This window comes from Perognathus longimembris, chromosome 17 (assembly GCF_023159225.1).
Source record: "Perognathus longimembris pacificus isolate PPM17 chromosome 17, ASM2315922v1, whole genome shotgun sequence".
NCBI classification, from domain to species: Eukaryota; Metazoa; Chordata; class Mammalia; order Rodentia; family Heteromyidae; genus Perognathus; species Perognathus longimembris.
In genome coordinates this window covers 1,282,279-1,302,672 of record NC_063177.1, presented here as the reverse complement: position 1 = coordinate 1,302,672, position 20,394 = coordinate 1,282,279, and the positions used below count along the sequence as shown (strand labels likewise).

The 20,394-nt window shown below is 43.7% G+C and overlaps 1 protein-coding gene across 1 annotated transcript; it reads left to right on the top strand.

The window, feature by feature from the left end:
• Positions 1-712: 712 nt before the first annotated feature.
• Pirt (phosphoinositide interacting regulator of transient receptor potential channels) lies at positions 713-14,736 on the top strand. The gene is made up of 2 exons (XM_048366614.1): positions 713-832; positions 14,143-14,736. Exon 2 carries the CDS (start codon positions 14,169-14,171, stop codon positions 14,580-14,582), a length of 414 nt encoding a protein of 137 aa, XP_048222571.1. The 5' UTR covers positions 713-832; positions 14,143-14,168; the 3' UTR covers positions 14,583-14,736.
• Positions 14,737-20,394: the final 5,658 nt, after the last annotated feature.

Genomic DNA, 20,394 nt, shown 5'->3' with positions numbered 1-20,394 from the left:
TGTGAGCTACAGGATAGGACATGAGAGCACTAAATAAGATGTCCACAGAGAACCCAGGCATTGTTCAGGTATTTCTACTCCCTTGGCATCAAACTTCAGCAGCAACCTTTTCATCACAGGTTGACTATCCAGGGACCAAATTGACCTCTCATGGTTTCTCCTCCCTTCCCTTATGCTAGAGGGGAGCTTGAAAACAACACAACTTCTATCTAGAACATTCTTTTTGTGCTGAATATACCTCTAATTTCCACATAAACATATAAAATGCTGGCATATATACTAAGTATGCTATATTAATGTATGCATACCATGTACATTAATAAAAGAGAGAAAAACAAGGAAATTCAGACTGGGAGAAGAAATTTGTCCAAGGCCAAATACTGGAATAGCAATATATCTCACTATCTCTCTCATGGAGTCTTGTGGATACTGGACTTCTCAGCCTGGATCAGGAAGAGCCACCCTGTCCAGCCACCACTAGCTTAATGCCTGCCTCCACCAAAATCTGCAAGTAGATTACAGAGAAGTTTCATGAATTTTTTTCACAAGATTTGCCTGGTAGTGTCTGAGCAGAGCTGAGAAAGCCAAATCAGAGTGTCTGTGCCAGCAGCTTGCAAAGAGTTAACCCATTAGGCCACATCCTGGTGAGCTCATCCCTGCCGGAGCCTGCTCAGTGGATGGGATTCTCAGCACACTGACTTCTGGATGTGGCCAGGGTGGTTCTCTCCTGCTGGGATGAAGGACTTGAACAAAAACTCCTTGCTGGCTTCCTCCTTGCATGAGAACCCTGTGAGTCTCAGGGTCCCCATTCTCCCCTGGGACATCCAGAACAGTAAGTAAGAAAGGGAACATCCCCCTCTTCTTTTCCTTCCAGGGATTTCTGGAGGAAGTTGATTTGAACTTGGATTTAGAGCATGTTGAGTTTTTGAACTGCAATTGGAAGGCATGTGTGCATGGCTGGGAGAGAATGGAGCCAGCTGCCACCAGGTTGGAGGGGACTGCCCTTGAACATCGAGGCAGACAGACAGTGGGGAGTGGGTGGAGGGGATGCCCCAGCCAAGGGGGTGCCGCAGGCCACACACTTCAGGGAAGGAAATGTGTACAGAGGGCTATTCTATCCAGCCTTTCATTCTTGGAAACCATTAGAGAAAATCAGTGGAGACAGAGCCAAAAGGCCAGCTAGTCAAGTCTGAGTCCCCTCCGCAGACCCTGGAAGACAGGGGCTGAGACAGGTCTCAGCATGTTCTCTGGGATCCCATATCCAACCTCAGCAGCTGCCAATCGTCCTCCTTTCCTACAGGTGTGGCAGGCACCCGGGGCAGGTGTCAGGGGGAAAGAAAAAACAAAAAGGTGGAGCACACTGGCTTTGGCAGTTTCCACCTCAGAGAAGGGAGTAGACACACAAAAACAGGGACAAGGACGCAGTTGGGTTGGGCACGCATGCGCTATAAGGGTGCTCCCTCTCCATAAAGCCAAATGTGGTCATACATTAGGCCTCCCCTCCTCCCTCCCCAAGCTGATATTGTTTTTTCCATCCTATCACCTGGTAAGGCCCAGATCCTGGCTGCATGGCCTGAAGAGGAAAGTGAATGACACTCTCCATATGGTTAGAACCTTAGGGGAAGTTCTTCTGGGGGCTGTGAGCTGGGAACAGGTGGTAGCCACAGCCATGGTGACAGCAGAAGTATACTCTTGAGACTCTTTCCCCTCTATTTTATCTACCCAGGCATAAGGCCCCACTCACCTTAACAGAGAAGTAGATAGTCACCAACTGAGTGTCCTTATGCAGGGAGAGAAGATAATGACCCTAGGGACAGGCACTGACCAGCTGGAGCTCTGAGAGCAGAAGTGGGGACTAGGCGCAGACCCTTACCCACAAGGGGTCCTCCTTAGGAATAATAAATCATGCCATCCTACCTCTTCTATCTGTGGCCTGTCTTCCCTTCCTCTGCCACTGCAGTGTGTTCGCTGGGCCAGCCACCCCACTGTGAGGTCATTTGTGCCCTCACTTTTGTGTTAGGTCCGTACAATTCCCAAAATAGCGCAGTTCCTATCGAAACTGTCTAGGTGAAGGTGGCTGGGGAGAAGAAACTTGGGAAGAGCCAGATAACGCCAAGGACAGGGCAGCACCACAGTGGGGCCTTTATATAGATAGTATTAGGTTGGCTAGATGAACTACAGTATGCTGGGTTCGATTTGAATTTCTTTCTAATAAACAACCAAAGCATATTTTGGTCCCATGCAATACTGGAATATTCTTTTTTAAATCATGTATTGTTGATTTGAAATTCAACTTCAACTTGACACCTTGAAAATTTATTTGCTAAATCTAGAAACCTTTCTAATAATGATTATGTTTTGGCATATTCAAAGGAAGATGGTACTGGGGAAGGGCTGGGGAGTGAGTTCCAAGACAAAAGTGACCATCTATGGTAGTGCTAAAATGTTAGGAAGGAAGGCAGAAAAGAAAGAGAGAAGGAAAGGAAAGGCCTGCTGCACCCTGAGACAGCATGGTGTAGTATGTCAGGATTTGAAGTCAGGAAGCATGGAATCGACGTTTCCTTATTTATGAAATGGGACTGATTCTATCAGTGTTTCCCACTTAGCACTGGAGGACTCAGAGATGCTCTGGGTGAAGCAGGCAGCATGGTCCAGGCACTTTGTGCATTACTAGTGGGGTGACTATTGCACCCCCACTCCTGGCCCTAGCTCAGAGCCCCTGCCTGTTCCTCACATCCTCAGGGGCTCTACTTCACAGCCCCAGGCCTTCTCACTCCTCATCTAAGCATCTATCATGGTGGTTCTATTCATTGCCTATGACCGTCCATACACTCTTCCCCCAGTTTGTAAAGCAAACCAAACCTGCCATAGTTCACATTTGTAATCCTAGCAACTCAGGAGGCTAATATCTGAGGATTGCTGTTTGAATCCAGCCCAGGAAGGAAATTACATGAAATTCTTATCTCCAATTAACCACCAACAAACTGGAAATGGAGTTGTGGATCAAGTTGTAGAACATCAGCCCTTGAGAAAAAAAGTTAAGGGACAGCACAGAAGCTCTAAGTTCAAGTCTCAGTACCAACACACACACACACACACACACACACACACACACACACACACACACACTACCCCCAGTGATAAGCAGGATAGATTTGAACTGGGACTTTGTAGCCAGACAGGCAGGCTCCCAAATTCACATTTCAATCTTGTCTCCCTACTCATCTATGATTAACCTTCAGCAAATCACTTAAACCTCATTGATCCTCAGTTTCCTCATCCACACAATAAAGATACCACTATAGCTTCCTGAATAACTAGAAAGATTCACTGAGCCAGTGCAGATGAAGATCTGCATTGGATCCTTTTCTCGCACATATAAAAATTTGATACATGGAAACTCTTGCTTGGCATTGCTTCTGCTTTGGAGGAGCAGTAGTTCTGGGTCTAAGGAGATGCATAAGAACTTCAGCCAGGAGAAGACAACCAGACTTAGTGAGAAGGGCAGTGAATTAGAGAATAGGGGAAGCCAAGGAAGGAGATGCTGATCAACATGCCCCACCTTGCCAGTAATAGCTGCTTCCTGTGCCACTCTGGATAGCCATTCCTATCTTCCTGTGTTGTTCTAGGAGCAAAGGGGACGGTTTAAGGCAATGGAGTGGGAAGAGAAAAGACTGTCACAATGATCCAGGTTCCAACCTTCTATGGCTCCAACCAGAAACTAGGAAGAAAGCAAATGACTGGGGTCATCTGCTTTGCAAACAGCCTACAAAGCCCTATCCTTCCGCTAACCATCATAACTCTTTTGGAAAATGTTCTCCAAGTCTCTGCCTTAGCACTTTGCTGAGGCAGACTGAGTGACTGCTGGAGAGCATAGAAGTTGAGGGAGACTCAGCCCCAATCCCTAAAGGTCTCTGGAAGGAAGCAAAGAGCTTCTGGAATTGTAAATACAGGCATACATATCTGGTCTTCTTCAGAGCAATAATCTACTTATTTCAATTTACAACCAGTATCCCATTAAGGAGTACATCTCTGGTGCTCAGAGGAATCTACTGAGGGAAAAGGTATCCAGCTCTCATTATCTGGAGCACTCATTGTTGTTCACCAGCTTGAATACTCTCAGCACCAAACCATAGGTTCAGGGCTAGATCCATGAAGGTATGAGGAAAAGCTAGAAATCTCTCAATCAGTTCTTTGAGACATGTCTTCATCCTACATGTAACCCATACCTAGGTGTCAGGTGTGGTAAGGACCCTAGAAGGTCCTTCATCTGGCTTCCACTTATCTCCACCACACCTTAGAGCTGCATCAGCTTAATTAGTTCTTAATTGAGGCTCTAGAATGTCATATAAATGGAAACATAGAATATATGTAGGGGCTTTTTGTTTATTTACTTTTTAATATCTCTAAGTAGTTGCATAAAGGGATTTCAGTTCAATAAGTCAGTTTGTGAGTTCAATGCATCTTGATCAGCGAGTGTCACCCCCTTCACCATTCTTCCCCATCTTTCCCAAATCTGCCAACCTCCTCACTTTTCCTAGTTCCACATATAAGCACTGAACTTTGTGACTGCATTCACCCTCCCTCCCTTCATTAATCTAATTTGTGCCCCTTGAATTCACCACCTGCATAGGAGATTTTTATAGACCTGATTTATCGTAAATCTGTGTATGTCAGCAGTTAACTCCTTTCAGTTCTGTGCAAAATTCCATTGAATGAACAGACACCCATTATCCTGTCTTCTGTGGATGGAAATTTGAGTCCCTTCCTCTTCTTTTCTTCTTTCCTCTCCTCTTACCTAACCCTTCACTGCTGTCCACTGTACTCTATCTGATTCTTAATATTCTGTATCAGAAACTCGTGAATGTTTTCTAAAAAGGATGTAATGGTGAATATTTTAGTTTTAATAGGCCCAACAGACTCTGCTGAACTTAAATGCAATTATAAGGCAAAAGTAATAATGAAGTAAGCATATCCTAATAACGAAGTAAGTGTATCCTAAGATATTGTTATGGCACAAAATTTAAATTTTTATATAACTATAGTGTACTGAAAAATATTCTTCTTAAGATTTCTTCTGCATTAAACAAAACCATTTTTAACAACCACCTAGCAAGTGAATTCAAATACCACTATCACCAAAATACAGAAGAAGCAACAACAAAACTCTTGACCTACAAAGCTGTGTAGAAATAGGAGAAGGCTCACAGCTAGCCAGCCTTTGGTCATTGTAATATGTCTCCTGCCCACATTTCCAGGCTGGCTCTATAATACCCTTCTCCCCCCAACATTCAACAGCTACATCTAATCCTTGATGATGTCTCTCTGTGACAAGCTCACTATCCTGAGTTCCTCAGTCTTGAATTTCTATATCCAATCTTTATCTAACACCTGAAAGTTAAATAACTTCCCTTGAACAATTCATTCTTCTATGGTCTTTTCTGAGGTTCCTCAATTCTTGGTTGATAGCCTTACTGGGCTTAGCAGTCTTACAACTGCCATAACTGATAAGGGAAATGTCTGCTTTCTTTCCAACTTTCCCTACTTGCCTGCAAGCTCCAGGTGTCTGCCACTGTGTTCTCATCACTCTGGCATATAAAAAGCTTGAATAATTATTTTCAGTTGTCAGAAAAGATAAACTAAAAATAATAAAAAGTAATAAATGGTCAGGCGCCAGTGTCCATAATCCTAGCTATTCCGTAAGCTAAGATCTGAGGATTGTGATTTGAAGCCAGCCTGAGCAGAAAAGCCTGTGAGGGTTTTATCTCCAATTAACCATCAAAAAGTCAGAAATGGAACTGTGACTCAAGTGATAGAGTGCTATCCTTGAGCAGAGAGAGAGAGAGAGAGAGAGAGAGAGAGAGAGAGAGAGTTCCCAGGACCCAACTTCAAGCCCTAGTACTGGCACAAAATAATAATGATGATGATGATGATGATAATTATAGTGATAATTTTTAGGTAGTAGATATGCTAATTGTCATAATTTGACTTTGTATCTACAGCAGATACATTTCAGAACACCCCATAATTATCAAAATCTGAGAATACTTAGGTTCTTTATATAAAATACCATGGTATTTGTCTAGACCCTCTGCATACATCTTCCTGCATACTTTAAATCATCTCTAGATTACAATAATACCTAAGACAATACAATTTCTATGTAAATATGTGTCCAATAGTATAGTATGTTAGGGAAATGACAAGACAAATATCTGACTATATTTAATACAGAGGATATTTTTTCCCAAATATTTTTCTTCAAAGTTAATTAGATCTATAGGTACAGAAGGCCAACTATACTCGTGGGTCAAAACATCACAGTGAAATCTACAAATGTGTGGAACTATTAAGTGCCAATTTAAAAAATAATTAGCTGTTTTCAGTTAAATGAGCAAATTAAAATTGTGACCAAATAGAAAGAGAATCGACTAAAACAGAAGATTCAAAAGCAGATGTGATACACCTATTTCTTGCAGAGACTTTTTTCTCTTGTCTTATCTTGTAGGGGGGCCAGGAACTAGCTAGGTAACCATAGATCCCAAGGGAAGGAGCTGTTTGTGCAGTAAAGAAAAGGGAAAGGGCCCAGAAGCAGTGACTCAGGCCTGTAATGCCTATATAATCCTAGCTACTCATGAAGCCAGACCTGGCAGGGAAGCCCACAAGGCTCTTACCTCCAGTTAACCAGTACAGAGCCAGAAATGGATCTGCGGCTCAAGCAGTAGAACACCAACCTTAAACAATAAAACTAAGGGCCAGTGTTCAGGAGCTGAGCTCAAGCCCCAGTACACACAGACACACAGGCACACACAGACACACACACACACACACACACACACACCACACAGAGGAAGGAGGGATGGAGAGAGGGAAAGAGGGAGGAAAGAAGAAAGGGTGAGAAGGAAGGAGAGATGGAGGAAGGGAGGAAGGACAGGGATGGAAGAAAGGCACTATGTTTTATATTGGGGCTAAATCTCATTCTGCCTTTTTTAAAACATGCACATTATTCCAAATGCCTTTGTAAATTATATATATACATATATACATATATGAATATACATTCCAATTACATTCTCTTCATTTAAACGTTTGGTAGACATACAGTACACACAGAAAGTGGCAACATCACAAGTACACACCCATGGAACTAGCTGCAGGTCAGCACCCCAAAAGTCTCTATCATGCCCCCTTCCAGCTACTACCCCCACCCAATATAGCCACAATCTTGACCTCTCCTACCATAGACCAGTTTGCATGTCTTTGAATTTTATGCAAATAAAATCTCACACAGCACATACTCATTTTGTGTCTGGCTTCTCCTGTTTATGAGATTCTTCCATGGAGTTCCTCCTCAGTGTAGAGAGGTTTCGGGCCAGCACTTCTTCGTGACTCCATCCTTAATAAGTCTCCACATTGCTAAACTTGTTCCTTGACACTGTAAACCTGACCTCTAGGAAATAAAAAACAGTCTGACTGACTCAATATTCTACTCTGAAAGCCAATGGATATCCAAACCTGGTTCACCCAGGATCCTAGCCCGGCAACCTTTCACTGGACTGAGGCCCAGCCTCTCCCCAGTCCCAGTCTGGATCCACATATAGGTTGTTGAGAACTACAAAGAAAAAAAAATTCACCTTTTAAAGCACTGCCATAAAACACCTAGCACAAACCTAATGACATAAAGAAACACAAGGCAATTCTCTCAGAAGTCCAAAATAGTAGCAGGGTTGGTTATGGAAGCTGGGAGGGGGCTCCATTCCAACCTTTTCTTCCAGCTTTCCAGTGGTCACCAGCAACCGTTGGTGCTCTTTGCTTATCAAAGTATCACTTAACGGGTTGGGATGTAGGTCAATGGCAAAGCACTTGCCTAGCAAGTGCAATGTCCTGGGTTCAAACCCCAGTACCAAAAAAGAAAATTAGAGTTAAAAAAACAAAACTGCCTCCTCTTCACCCAGTTCTCCCTCTGTGTATCAGATTTTCCTGTCTTTTCCCTTATGAGGACATCAGTCATTGGATTTAGGTCTCACACTAATCCAGTGTGGTCTCATATCAAGACCCTTGTCATAATTCTATCTGCAATAACCCCAGTTTCAAACAAAGTCACATTCTGAGGTTCTGGGTAGGAATGTGTTCTTTGGGGGAGAAGATTTCAACACAGTCCAGTGAGAATGGGATCCCCTAAGGTCACAGATCATACCCAGAATCTTCTTGAGGTATGAAAGAATGTTTTGTTTTTCTTGTTGTGCCAACTACCCGATTGTTATTTCATACTCGTCAGAGCTGCAGTGTCTGGGCCAAGTCCAAAAAGCACCTGCCAAGCACTGGGCAGTGAGTCAAGTATTATGGGTACACAAGGTAAGAAGCCTAGCCTCTACCTTCAAGCAGCTTTAAGGTGGAGGGCAGTGATGTTCCCCATCAGGTTAGTCTTGCCCCCAAGGGACAATTGTTCATGTCCAGAGACATTTTTAAATTGTTATGAGGAGAGAGGAATGTAAACCCTACTGACATCCAGAAGGTAGAAGCGAGAGATGTTGCTAAGTATCCTATAATGCCACACAGCCAACAGCACCACTATGAGGAAACCTAGTACAGGGGTGGGGAACACAATCTCATTAGGTCTTTAACAAATCTGAAACTCACACGCCCTCTGCACTAGTATTTTGTTGTTGTTGTTCATTTGTTTGTTTTAGTCAGTTGTGGGGCTTGAACTCAGGGCCTGGCTGCTGTCCCTGAGCCTCTTTGTACTCAAGGCTAGCACTCTACCACTTAATCATTAATTGGCGATAAGAGTCTCACAGGGACTTTTCTGCACAGGCTAGCTTCAAACCATGATCCTCATATCTCAACCTTCTGAGTAGCTAGGATTACAGGTATGAGCCACTGGCACCTGGCATGGAAACCTATATACTCAAAATTCAAGTCAACTCACTACTTTCTGGTCAAGAATAAGGACACTGTCAGTGCCCTAAAAGTTTCCAAGGTGCCCACTTCTAGACACTACCCCATCCAATGTAGCCATGTTCCTGAACCTCCCCTAAAGCAGATTGTCTTATGTGTTTTTGAATTTTATGTTTTTGAATTTGGAGTTTTCAGTCATTTAACGCAAATCAGTTATTTTAGACACAAAAAACAGGGAAGTTAGCCACGTGTGGTGGCACACACCTATAAAGGCTGTGGCAGAAAGATCAAGAGTTCAAGACCAGAGTGGCTACGTAATGAGACCTTGCCACAAAAGAAAAAATAATAAAGAAAGAAAAGAAAGCAGGGACTCAGAAAGAAAATAATTGCAATAGCAACCAGATCTATTCCTTGAACACTATAACATGACAAGCAGTATAGCAATGTTTTTGTTCTTAGAAATTGTATAGTCACAATAAACCTATAAGGTAGATAAGTTATTGTTCCAGTTTTATATATAGGACTATTAGAGCACTGGAGGCTTAAGAAAATCGCCTGTGATCTCACAGTTTTCAAGTAGCAAGTTAGGTTCAAGCAGTGGTCACTTGGGTGCCAATTATCTGGCACTCTGTATACTTACTGACTTACTGGAACTGGGAACGACCTCCTTTTTTCCCAGCACAGTGTTCATCCATGGCCCTATCCCATTTGCCTCTTATGTGTTGTGTTGCCTCAAGCTTGGTCATAGTCAGAGAGAATGAGAGAGAGAGAGAGAGAGAGAGAGAGAGAGAGAGAGCAGATGAGAGGAAGGGGGAAAAGAAATAGATGAAGAGAGAGAAAAGAAGGTAGAGTCTCCATTCTTGCTCAGAAGGAGAGAGCTACTTCTCTCTATGTAACTGAATTGAAATGCATCCCTCCTATCCCTTTATTTGCCACCAGGATCTATCTTTCTTCCCAATGTAGGCAAATTAGTGACTCATTCTCCTGGATCATTGTAATATAGATAGATGATAGATAGGTAGGTAGGTAGATAGATAGATGAGAAATAGATAGATAGATAGATAGATAGATAGATAGATAGATGATAAGTAGATGCATATGTAGATGCATAGATAGATACATAGATGACAGATACTTAGATCATACATATATGCATATGTGCATACATATATAAATAGATCATACATACATGTACATATTCATACCATGACCACATTTTCTTGCCAAATACAATTACTAAGAAAACCAATTATCACCATCCATTATTGGCATTTCATAAAATAAAAGGATATTACAGTGTCATAAAAAGTTGTTTAAAATGAATAAATGTGAAATGAAATGAAAACTTTACAAGAACATTCTTATTTCCCATGTTGTACAGTGGCTTAATGTCTAAGAACTTCACACCTAAGTCCTCTTATATGCAGTAAAAGTTTATTTTAGGACAAGAGGAGCTACAAAATAAAACGTTTGAGATTGAAGAATCCTTAGGACTCATCTTGACCAGCTGTAATGCAGCCAAGATCTTTGAAGCTGGTCCAGAGCTACCTCAGTCACTGCCCCCCTTGCAAAATGAAGATAAATGAATAATCCCCTTGCAGAACCAAACAGAAGGTATTAGGCACTTCTAACATGCATGATTAGTTCTGTATCCCTGTCAGATGAGAATTCTCACAGCATGGTCTCTGCCTCCATTTGGCACTTCCTATTCAAAAAGACCAAGATGGCAACTCAGACAAGTCCTTTCCCACTCAGCCCCAGCTCTTTTTGCAAGGCACAGTGAGATGTGCCACATCCTAACCTTTCCACACAGTATCCAATGTAAGGCCATGGCAACAATATCTTCTCTGGATCTTCACTACAAAGTGCTAGAAGTAGTGGGAGGGGTGAGAAAGCTCTCTGACTCTTACTAGGAGAAACTGGCAGATCCCGAGTTTGTCATCATGATCAGTAGACAGGGGAGAAAAGGTAAAGATAAGCAGAGCCTCATGGGTAAAAGCCCTGTGTGCTAGACAGGATGGAGACAGCTATGCAGAAATCTTGTCAGCCCAGTTTCCATATGTCATACAACAGTACCCTCTGTGATCCTTGCCCCGCCCCCATTGCAGAAGAGAGGAATCACTTCCGTAATGATGGCTTAGCTTATGCAAAAATAGCACAGGTTCCCCCTGGAATAAAGCAAACCTCAGAGTGACTATAGTTACAAAAGCACACTGCCGGGGTAGTTTTCAAAGCTTTTGGAAGCAGAGATTCAAATGCCCTCCCTCCCAGTTGCTGAATGTATCTGAATTCTAAAGGGACTGGAAATTTTTGTTATTTCTATTTTCTGTTTCCTCCTGTCCGTGGGGGAGGGCTCTGTAACTGTTTCCTTTAGAAAGAGAAGGCTATGGGGGCTATGCTTGGAGACAAAGAAGGGGGAAACTTTCCCAGGATTAAGTTGTGGGTGAATGAAGCAGGGGAGGCTGAGTTAAAATGAACACTGTAGACGAATTAAGACAGAAAACTGCTCAGGAAAGGAGAGCCCGAGGCAAGGGAAACTACCAGCTTCATGGTGCTATCTTTTGCTCCAGGATTCGTCACATGGCTTCCAAAAATGCTACCTCCTTCATATTTAAGCACGACTCACATGCACATAGCATCCTATTTGGGACCCATTGTAACTGTGATAAATGGCCTATCTTCCCTAATAAGATTTCTGCTACAGAAAGAAATCCCTTGAGTCCCACTCCCAAGTAGGGATATTTGTGGATGTTGACATTAGCAGGGCCTGAACCTGTCGTAGGGGAAGTCCCCTGGCTTCTACTAGGAGAAACTAGCAGGTCTTATGTTTGTCATAGTAATTAGTGGAAAGGGGAGAAGGGAGGGAAGAGGAGGAAAAGGTGTTCCTACACTTACTCATTCAATTAAAGATAAGCAGAGTCTCATGGGTAAATCCCTGTGCTAGATACAACAAAGGCAGCTTCATGATGAATCAGGGCAGTGATGTGGGTGAAAGGCCCTCTCAGTCTTTCCCTCCTCCTAAAGCAATCTATCTGCAGGAAAGTACTTACTATCAGCCATTCATATCTAATTCCCTTACTGCAGACACGTAGGTATTTGCACTTAACCTGCATTTCTGATTATGGAATGAAAGTCTTCAATTCCATATTAAAGGAATGAGAAAACCCTGGTGGAGAAGTTTTGAGAAGCCAAATGGTACTTCCCAATATCTGGAAATTGCTTCTGGTGACCAAATTCTAAGTGGGGACCAGGAAATGAGAATGCCTGGGGTGACTCTAAATGAGGAATTGAGACTGACAGCTGAGCTAGGCTCTGTGCCTTTACAGCTCTAATAATGGCAAATCCATCCAGTTTCTGTTGTATATAATGTTACTCTAACAAAATGTTGAAAGCAGTCTACTTTATAGAGACAAGAGGTTTATTTGCCTCCATTTGGAAGAACAGGGGTCCACATCTGTTAGTGACCTTCATGCTGGCAGAGTTCCAAAGTGGTACACAATATCCTGTGGCAAGAGACAAGGAGTATGAGGATGTGACTGTCTAGTCTCTTCCCTTTCTGATAAAATAAGGATTCAATCCTGGGAACCTCACCCTGATGACCTAATCTAATTCTAACCATTTCCAGAAGCTCCCACCCTAAAACATCACAGTTAGGTTAAGTTCTTACTCTTAACATTTCCCAGTAGGGATTAAACTTGAATAAGTGAATGCTGGGAAACACACACAAATCATGCCCAAACTTAAGAAAATGGAAACCTGTCCTGGTGTTAACATGGAAGGTAGGAAAGAGTGGCACTTAGATATTGTGCAAGACCCAAGGCATCAATAAGTCCCCAGGCTAATTGTTCCCCTGCTGTACATAGCTTGGCATTTTCAGATCAAATGAAAACCTGAGCTTTGGTAGCTCCTTATCCATGTTCTTTTTTTAACATATAATTTTTAAATTATTATCTTTAGCTGTACAAATGAGTTTTTTCTATGTCCTTAATTAGATTGCTTTTAACTCTCCAAATCTTCACATCAGTCTCTTAAATAGGAATAGCCAGATGCCAATAACTCATGCCTACAATCCTAGCTATCCAAGGGACTAAGATCTGGAGGATCATAGTTCAAAGCTAGCCTGGGCAGAAAAGTCTGAGCCTCCATCTCCAATTAGCCAGCAAAATTCTGGAGATGTGACTTAAGTGGTAGAGCATCAGCTAGACACTATATCTAAAGGCCTCAAGAGTGAGGCCATGATGGGTACCAGTGACTCACACCTGTCATCTTAGCTACTCATGAGGCTGAGATTTGAGGATTGTGGCTCCAAGCCAAAGCCAACCTGAGCAGAAAAGTCTCCCCCATAAGACTCTTATCTCCAATAAACCATTCAAAAACCAGAAGTGGTGCTGTGGCTTGAACACAAAGAGGCTCAGGGATAGGGCCAAGGCCCTGAGTTCAAGCCCCAGAACTGACAAAAATAAAGGGTGAGGCCTTAATTTCAAATCCCAGAACTTTAAATAAATTAGTAATAAATAAATAGAACTAATGATCAATACACAGGGTTAATATAGGGCTCCAATTTAATAAAGAAAGTGTTTCATGTGGGCACAGTCTCTCTCTCTCTCTCTCTCACACACACACACACACACACACACACACAGAGGCATTTATGTACAACGCATTACTCTGTAGTAAGTGAATGACACCATGCAGTCCTTAGTATGCTAGATATTGATCCAATGCAGTGCCCTTAACTCCTTTAACCTTTTTGAAAACCCTGTCCTAGAAGTAGTATTATTATTCTCATTTTATAGATAAGAAAACTAAAGTAAAGAAAGGCTAAGCAACTCATTCATAATTGCACTACTAACAAGTGGCTGGCCTGAAAATCAGATGCCATTCAATAGACTAGAGCTTATATTTGTTTTTTAAACAGCACCACTGTTCCCTGGTTTAAGTATTAAGAGTAGCTGATTAGAATGACATAATATTTATCTCTCACAAGAGTAAAAGGAAAGCATGCCAGCTTGGATGATTTCTTACATGTATTTCATATGCTTTTCCTTTAGCTTTACTACATGTACACACACACACACACACATACACAGAGAGAGAGAGAGAGAGAGAGAGAGAGAGAGAGAGAGAGAGAGAGAGAGAGAGAGAGAGAGAGAGCTGTATTGCCCTGCATTGAAAGCCAGGCTGAGGAGAGGAGGAAGGTCACAGAAGGATCCCCTTCAGCCTCATCCTTGTTTTTGTTTCCAGTACTAGGTGCCCGGTCCTGAACAACCATGACAATGGAGGTCCTCCCTAAGGCCCTGGAAGTGGATGAGAAATCTCCAGAATCTAAGGACCTGCTGCCCAGCCAGACTGCCAGCTCCTTGTGTATCAGTTCCAGAAGTGAGTCAGTCTGGACCACTAACCCTAGGAGCAACTGGGAAATCTACCGCAAGCCCATCATCATCATGTCTGTGGGCAGTGCCACCCTGCTTTTTGGTGTGGCTATCACCTGCTTGGCCTACATCTTGAAACTGAATGTTAAGACGACTACAGCCCTCAAGATGATAGGGCCTGCCTTCCTGTCCTTGGGACTCATGACTCTTGTGTGTGGGCTGGTGTGGGTCCCTATCATCAAAAAGAAGCAGAAACAGAGACAAAAGTCAAGTTTCTTCCAGAGCCTCAAGTTTTTCATCCTGAATCGCTGATGACTTGACCAGAATGAGGAGATCTGATAACCAACATCCTACATCCAACCTCCTCCATGGGAAGCCACAAAACTGTCCCAGGAAAACCTTACTCTTGGCACTATGGGAAAGACAGGAGCTCCACCTCCTGTAGAATGGAGTATTGGCAGCTGAATGAATCTCACCTAATTGTGATTCAGCTGAACCTTCCCTTGGGTACTCCTGGTTACCCTCATCCCCATCTCCTGCATCCAGGCATTATTCATCGCAAATGCAGTGCATGCCAGGAAATTTCTTGAGATGAGCTATGTCTCAAAGAGAACTTTATCATAATATTTATATATACATTTCAGTGCCTGAGCTATATTCACATTTGCATCCTCCTGGAACCAAAACTGACCACCAGAGATCCTTTACAGAGGACAGGGGAAGGCAGAGTTTTGATCCACTGAATTTCACAATCCCAGCTCTCTTAACAGGTCATTGAGATTGAAGCAACTAGACAATCCTATGTATCAAACATTCTAAAAACTAAAGAGTGAAGGAGAACTGGAGATAAACATCATCCAGGTTGGCACAGCTCTCTGGGCATGACTCTGATAGTTAGCCAGCTGAAAAAGTTTTATTCTTAATTATATAGTATTTACACCAGAGGCAATAGAGTAGGCTAGGGGAGTCATGATTTCTTCTTGCCTACTGACCTCCTTCTCACTCAACTGTTGTCACCTTTGCAATGAGTCCAGGACAAATGCATGTTGTCTCAACTTCCTCTTTCCCTTTATCCCTGCCTATACCCCCAGTTTCTAGCTTAGCAAGACAAAAAGCTACAGAGGGATTCATCTCCATCAAGACCAAAACTGAGATTAAATGCCACATCTGAATGATCTGTAGGGTTTTTTAGAGACAGAGTTCTCTTAAAACAAACAAACAAACAAAAAAAAAAACAGCCTATTCACCCTGCCTCTGCTTACCAAACAAAAGTGTCTATTAAATGACTTTCTCTTGGCAAGTCCTTAGGTAGAGAGAAAACCAGATCTGATCTTACTCTCATCTTGTTTCCCAAGCCAACTGGCATTTAGAATACACTGTGGTGACTTCTTCTGCTGATGCTGAACCCAAACTTGGGAGAGGAAAGAGAGAGACTCCTGGAGGCTAGATTTTCTAAACTGAGAACCATAATATAAGATGCCAGTTAGAAAGGATACAAAGAGCCTGGGAATATGGCCAATTGTAGAGTGCATACCTAGCATGTATGAAGCCCTGGGTCCAATTACTCAGTACCACATACACAGAAAAAGCCAGGAGTGATTCTGTCCCTCAGGTGGAAGAGTGCTAGCCTTGAGCAAAAGAAGCTCAGGGACAGTGCTCAGGCCCTGAGTTCAAGGCCCAGGACTGGCAAAAAAAAAAAGAAAGAAAGAAAGGATACAAAGATGGAGAAGGAAATGCACTGAAGACAGCAAAAACTACCCTGCACATGCAGAAGCTTTGGGGAGAACATGATAAATTGGGACTTTGCATGGCCACTTCCATGACCTGCCAGGTGTTCTGTTCTCATCCCCTCTTGGCCTTTTTCCCTCAGTGCCTTATGCGCAGTTTCTTGCAGAGAAGGTTGCCCTAGGGTCTTTGGAGACTGGAAAGGGGTCTCAAAAGGACCCAAAAACACCCACAAGGTTAAGTGCTGCTAGAACTTCCTTTAGTAACCAAGAAGCCATTAGGTGAAAGACCTGAAGAGGTATGCATAAGAGAGATTGCCAGGCTGCCCTAGGCTAGGCCTCTCATCATGGGCTATTGTCAGAGATATTGTGATATTGAGGTGCTGGAAGAGACCTGCATTAGAACTCCCGTTGGCTTTGGGAGCTCCCTTTACTCCTCAGCCTTCTGCCTTCCCTAGTCACCATATAACCTCTCTCCAAGAAGCCTCCAGGTATCTCCATCCTGCCAGTGGTTCCACATACAGGGTGAGAATCCATCCTCATTCCTGTTGCATTATGGGAAATTCCAGGAAGATCAATATTCATTTCCAGGAGGTATCTCCTGGATGGCCATTCCCCACCCATCCCATTTACACAGGTCAAGGAAGGACCAACATTGGGGTTGTTTCAAGTGTATGTCATTAGTTGGGATTCTAATCCCTCAAGCAATAGGGCTTTAAGATCTTCCCCCTTTCTGCTGAAGTGAATGGAGATTTAAGATCAGCCCTGGACTATTGCCCTTTCATTCATAAATGCTTTCTTAGGTGGTAGCATGTGGGTAAGTTCCCAGCTAGGACACTTAGAAACCCCAGATGCTATGCCTTTCATGAATCCAAGAGCCTCTAGTCTGGGCACAGCTAAGGATCCTTTCAAAAGGTTGGGAGACAACCACCAGTCATGGCAGTATCCAAGTTCTGGATTCTTGTTGTAGTGCCTGACCCCATTCTCTGCTCCTCAAGATAAATTCTGAGCAGAGAAAATTAAGTAGCAGGCTATGAAGACAAACCCCTAAGGGCCATGTATCTCCCCTTGGAATATCCCACATGGGTATGGGCCACAGAATCAGCAGGGTCACCCTGAGGTGGAACATCATGGAGGCTTTTGCCAAAGCTCATTGCCCCATGGCAGGCTGAGTGCACCTGGTCTGGGAGTGCATCCAAGTCAGAAGCTATTTTTGCAGCAAAGGACCACTGCAAAGACACCTCTCAGGAGGACAGAACCCGCATCCAGGTTTATAGCTCACTGGGTGCACCTTCCCTCCTCCCCCTTCTTTAGAGGACTTCATCTGCTCTGAACCCTAACTGATGAACTGCTTTCTACTTAACAATCTATTGTGTTTTCATTCTGTTACACAGGGAATTTAAAAAAATGCTCATGAATTCGCCTCTCTTCTATCTAAAATGTTCCCTACCCTATCACCAGATTCTCATCCTCCCTCAGAGTGATGCCTGGATTAAAAGTGATGCTGATGGAGCAGAGTCTACACCCTGACTTTTTCCATTCCCACAAGCCCAGTATTGAGACCTAAAAGTGACTATTAAATAAGAACCTTCCAGAATGAGTTGGGGGTTCCGACAAGATAGGTCATTGTTCCATGTGCCAACACAAACCAAAGGAGAAAATTGTCCTATCCTCATATCCCACCCCATATCCCTGAGCCTGCACTTAGTCCCTGTGAGTATAACCTGCTCTACCTAAAGCTTCCTTCTGTGAAGACTCGCACACAGCTACAGAGATAGTGCCAGCTTAGCCAGGGCCTAGTGCTGTGCATTCAGCTCTCCTAGGTCAACATAGATGTGCCTGGGGAACCATGCTTTCTTTTTCTGGGGTGCAGGTAGAGTATATCCCAGGCCATCTTTCAGTCCAGGTCTACTCTAGGGAGAATGAGGTTTCACTGAAGGTCATCCCCAGAATAAGACTGTCTCCCACAGCCCTGCTGGGTCCTCTGACCAGACCACTAATGTGAGTGCAAAGAGGAGAAAGATGGGGAGCCATTGAAAATGTTTCTTCAAATAATCATGGGCTAAGTCAGGCTTATCCTTAGTAAATGAAAAAGTGTCAATGTAAACCACCATCTTTGTCTGTGTGGCTACATGAAATGGGGATTATAAAGAAGGAGGAAGCAGGATTCTATTAGAACACTAGCTGCATAGCTTACTCTCCCAGCCTACTTTTCTCTAATTCTTACTACAGACAGTTTCATGGATACATCCCTTGAGAAGAGTAGCCATTAACTAAACACCATCTCTTGAGAAGAGTAGCCATTAACTAAATACTCTGACTTCCAAGTAGCTGCCATCACACACATGACACATCAGAATGAGGCTGAAGTGATGCAGACAAAGGCTCTGACCTCAGAAAGCAATCAGGCTAGTCCCCAGAGGATCCAGACAAGAGACTCACCAGTTCAGATACATTCTGATCATTGGTAGCATTTCCCTAGCCTCAGGTCCTCAGCTCCTCCCACTAGACCCCAGATCCACCCAAACCTAATGAGCCACTCCTACTCACTACCTAACTACTTCCCCTTTACCCCCAGAAAGAGAATCTGCCACCTGGATAAGGTGCAGACACCATGTAGCTCCCTCTCCCTTGGGAACAATGGCCCCACTAATAAACCTCCTTATGAACCTTCTTCTCCTGTCTGTGGTTATCTCTGCCTGGTCCTCTGGGATGGCCGATACCTATGCTTTCATTGGTGCCGAAACCCGGGATAGGCTCCCCGGTGGATTTGCTCCCCCATTTCTGGGGGGTCCAAGCTGCCTCCGGAACCTATTCTGCTGTCCTAAGCCCACCCAGAGGACCACCAAGGTAACTTCTCCTGACTGAGCGCTCTACTTCCATCCACCACGACAATCTACAAATTCGCCCTCACACCCAGGGTAAGTGATCATCTAAACGAGGGCTCGGATCCGATTTTCCGATTTACTGTAGGGCCACAGGGCCGTGGCTTCTGGGCCACACCAAAAATCTTGGCACCAAGTCTGAGCCCCACTCAATGACCGTAGCATAGGGCCACAAGGCTGCGGCGACAGGGCCACACTCTGCGCTCGGTCTGAGACACAGTGATTGGGGTGATGATTCCATTGCTGATTGTCTCTCACATTTCAGCTCACCAGAGTAATACCAAGGATGCTTGGTATTTAACTCCTCAGCTCCGCTAATCACTTGCCATGGGAGGGGCACAATCTAAAAGCTGCTCAAATTTGAGCCCAATCTTTCAAATTTGGAATATTTCTACAGGATATAATTTCTATAAGCGTTCAGGCAGATGGAGTTCTTCCTCTCTCTCTCTCTCTCTCTCTCTCTCTCTCTCTCTCTCTCCCGCTCTCTCTCTCTCTCTCTCTGCCTCTATTTGTTTCACAAAGAGAGGTTTTCTGTTCTTGTTATTGTTGTTTGTTAAGATTGGAGAATCGGTGAAGTTCTGCTTGTTGTTGGCTAAATCCTGTTTTCTCTAGCATTGACCATGTGGTGGATAATAGAATTGGTTTTAGCAAGCGCCATCTTGGTTCCATCAAGGTTCCAATAACTCTTGGAGGTGGAGCCCACCCATCCCCCAGGTAATGGGCATGCCAAATTCCTCAAATTCCTCAAGGCAGGGCTGGGACTTGGAGACTCAAGCTCCCAGTAACACTGCCCCCCACCCTGAACTCAGTAACTGTGGCCTTGCAATTCAAATGCTGGAAGGTGAAGGTGGCCTGCTGTGAGGCTGCTAAGTTGTCACCCTGCTTAAACCAGTAGGGCACCAGCCTACAAAAGCCAGAGTACTTAGAGTAAGCAACCAGGGAATACTGGGAGATTTCAAATGTCTTCAACCAGTCTGAGTAGAATTTGCAGGCAACGCAGCAAAAGGTGTGACAATCTATCCAGGGGACTCTGAGATGCCACTACAGCCTCACCCAGATCCAACTCATCTCTCCTGCCTGCCTCCATCACACATGACTAACAAAGCCTGCTGATTCCGGATGGAAGGCACAGCCACTTCGGATCCGCTGAAGCTGAGACTTTTACATTGTCCCAACCCTTTGCCCTCTTGATTGTTATTCATTTGTGTTCTCTTCCACCTGCTGGTAAGGTTAAATGACATGATTTGATTTGATGACATATGGATCTCATTCAGTCTGCTCTTCTCTAAGTGTTACAGCAGAACTCTGGCAAATATTCAGTCAATTCTCAACAAGTTACAGGTAAGCTCTATTCCTATTGTTCTCCTGTTGCTTTAATTGGAAATAAAAAGGGCTTTTATGGCTATGACTCCTTGGATTGCAGTTCAAAGCCAGCCTGGGCAGAGAAAAAAAATCCCTCTAAAACTCTATCTCCCAACTAACCAGCAAAGAGCCAGACTGGAAGCTTGGCTCAAG

Excerpts from the sequence above, each read along its gene's own strand:
- Pirt (XM_048366614.1), top strand. The coding sequence starts at position 14,169 with ATGACAATGGAGGTCCTCCCTAAGGCCCTGGAAGTGGATGAGAAATCT.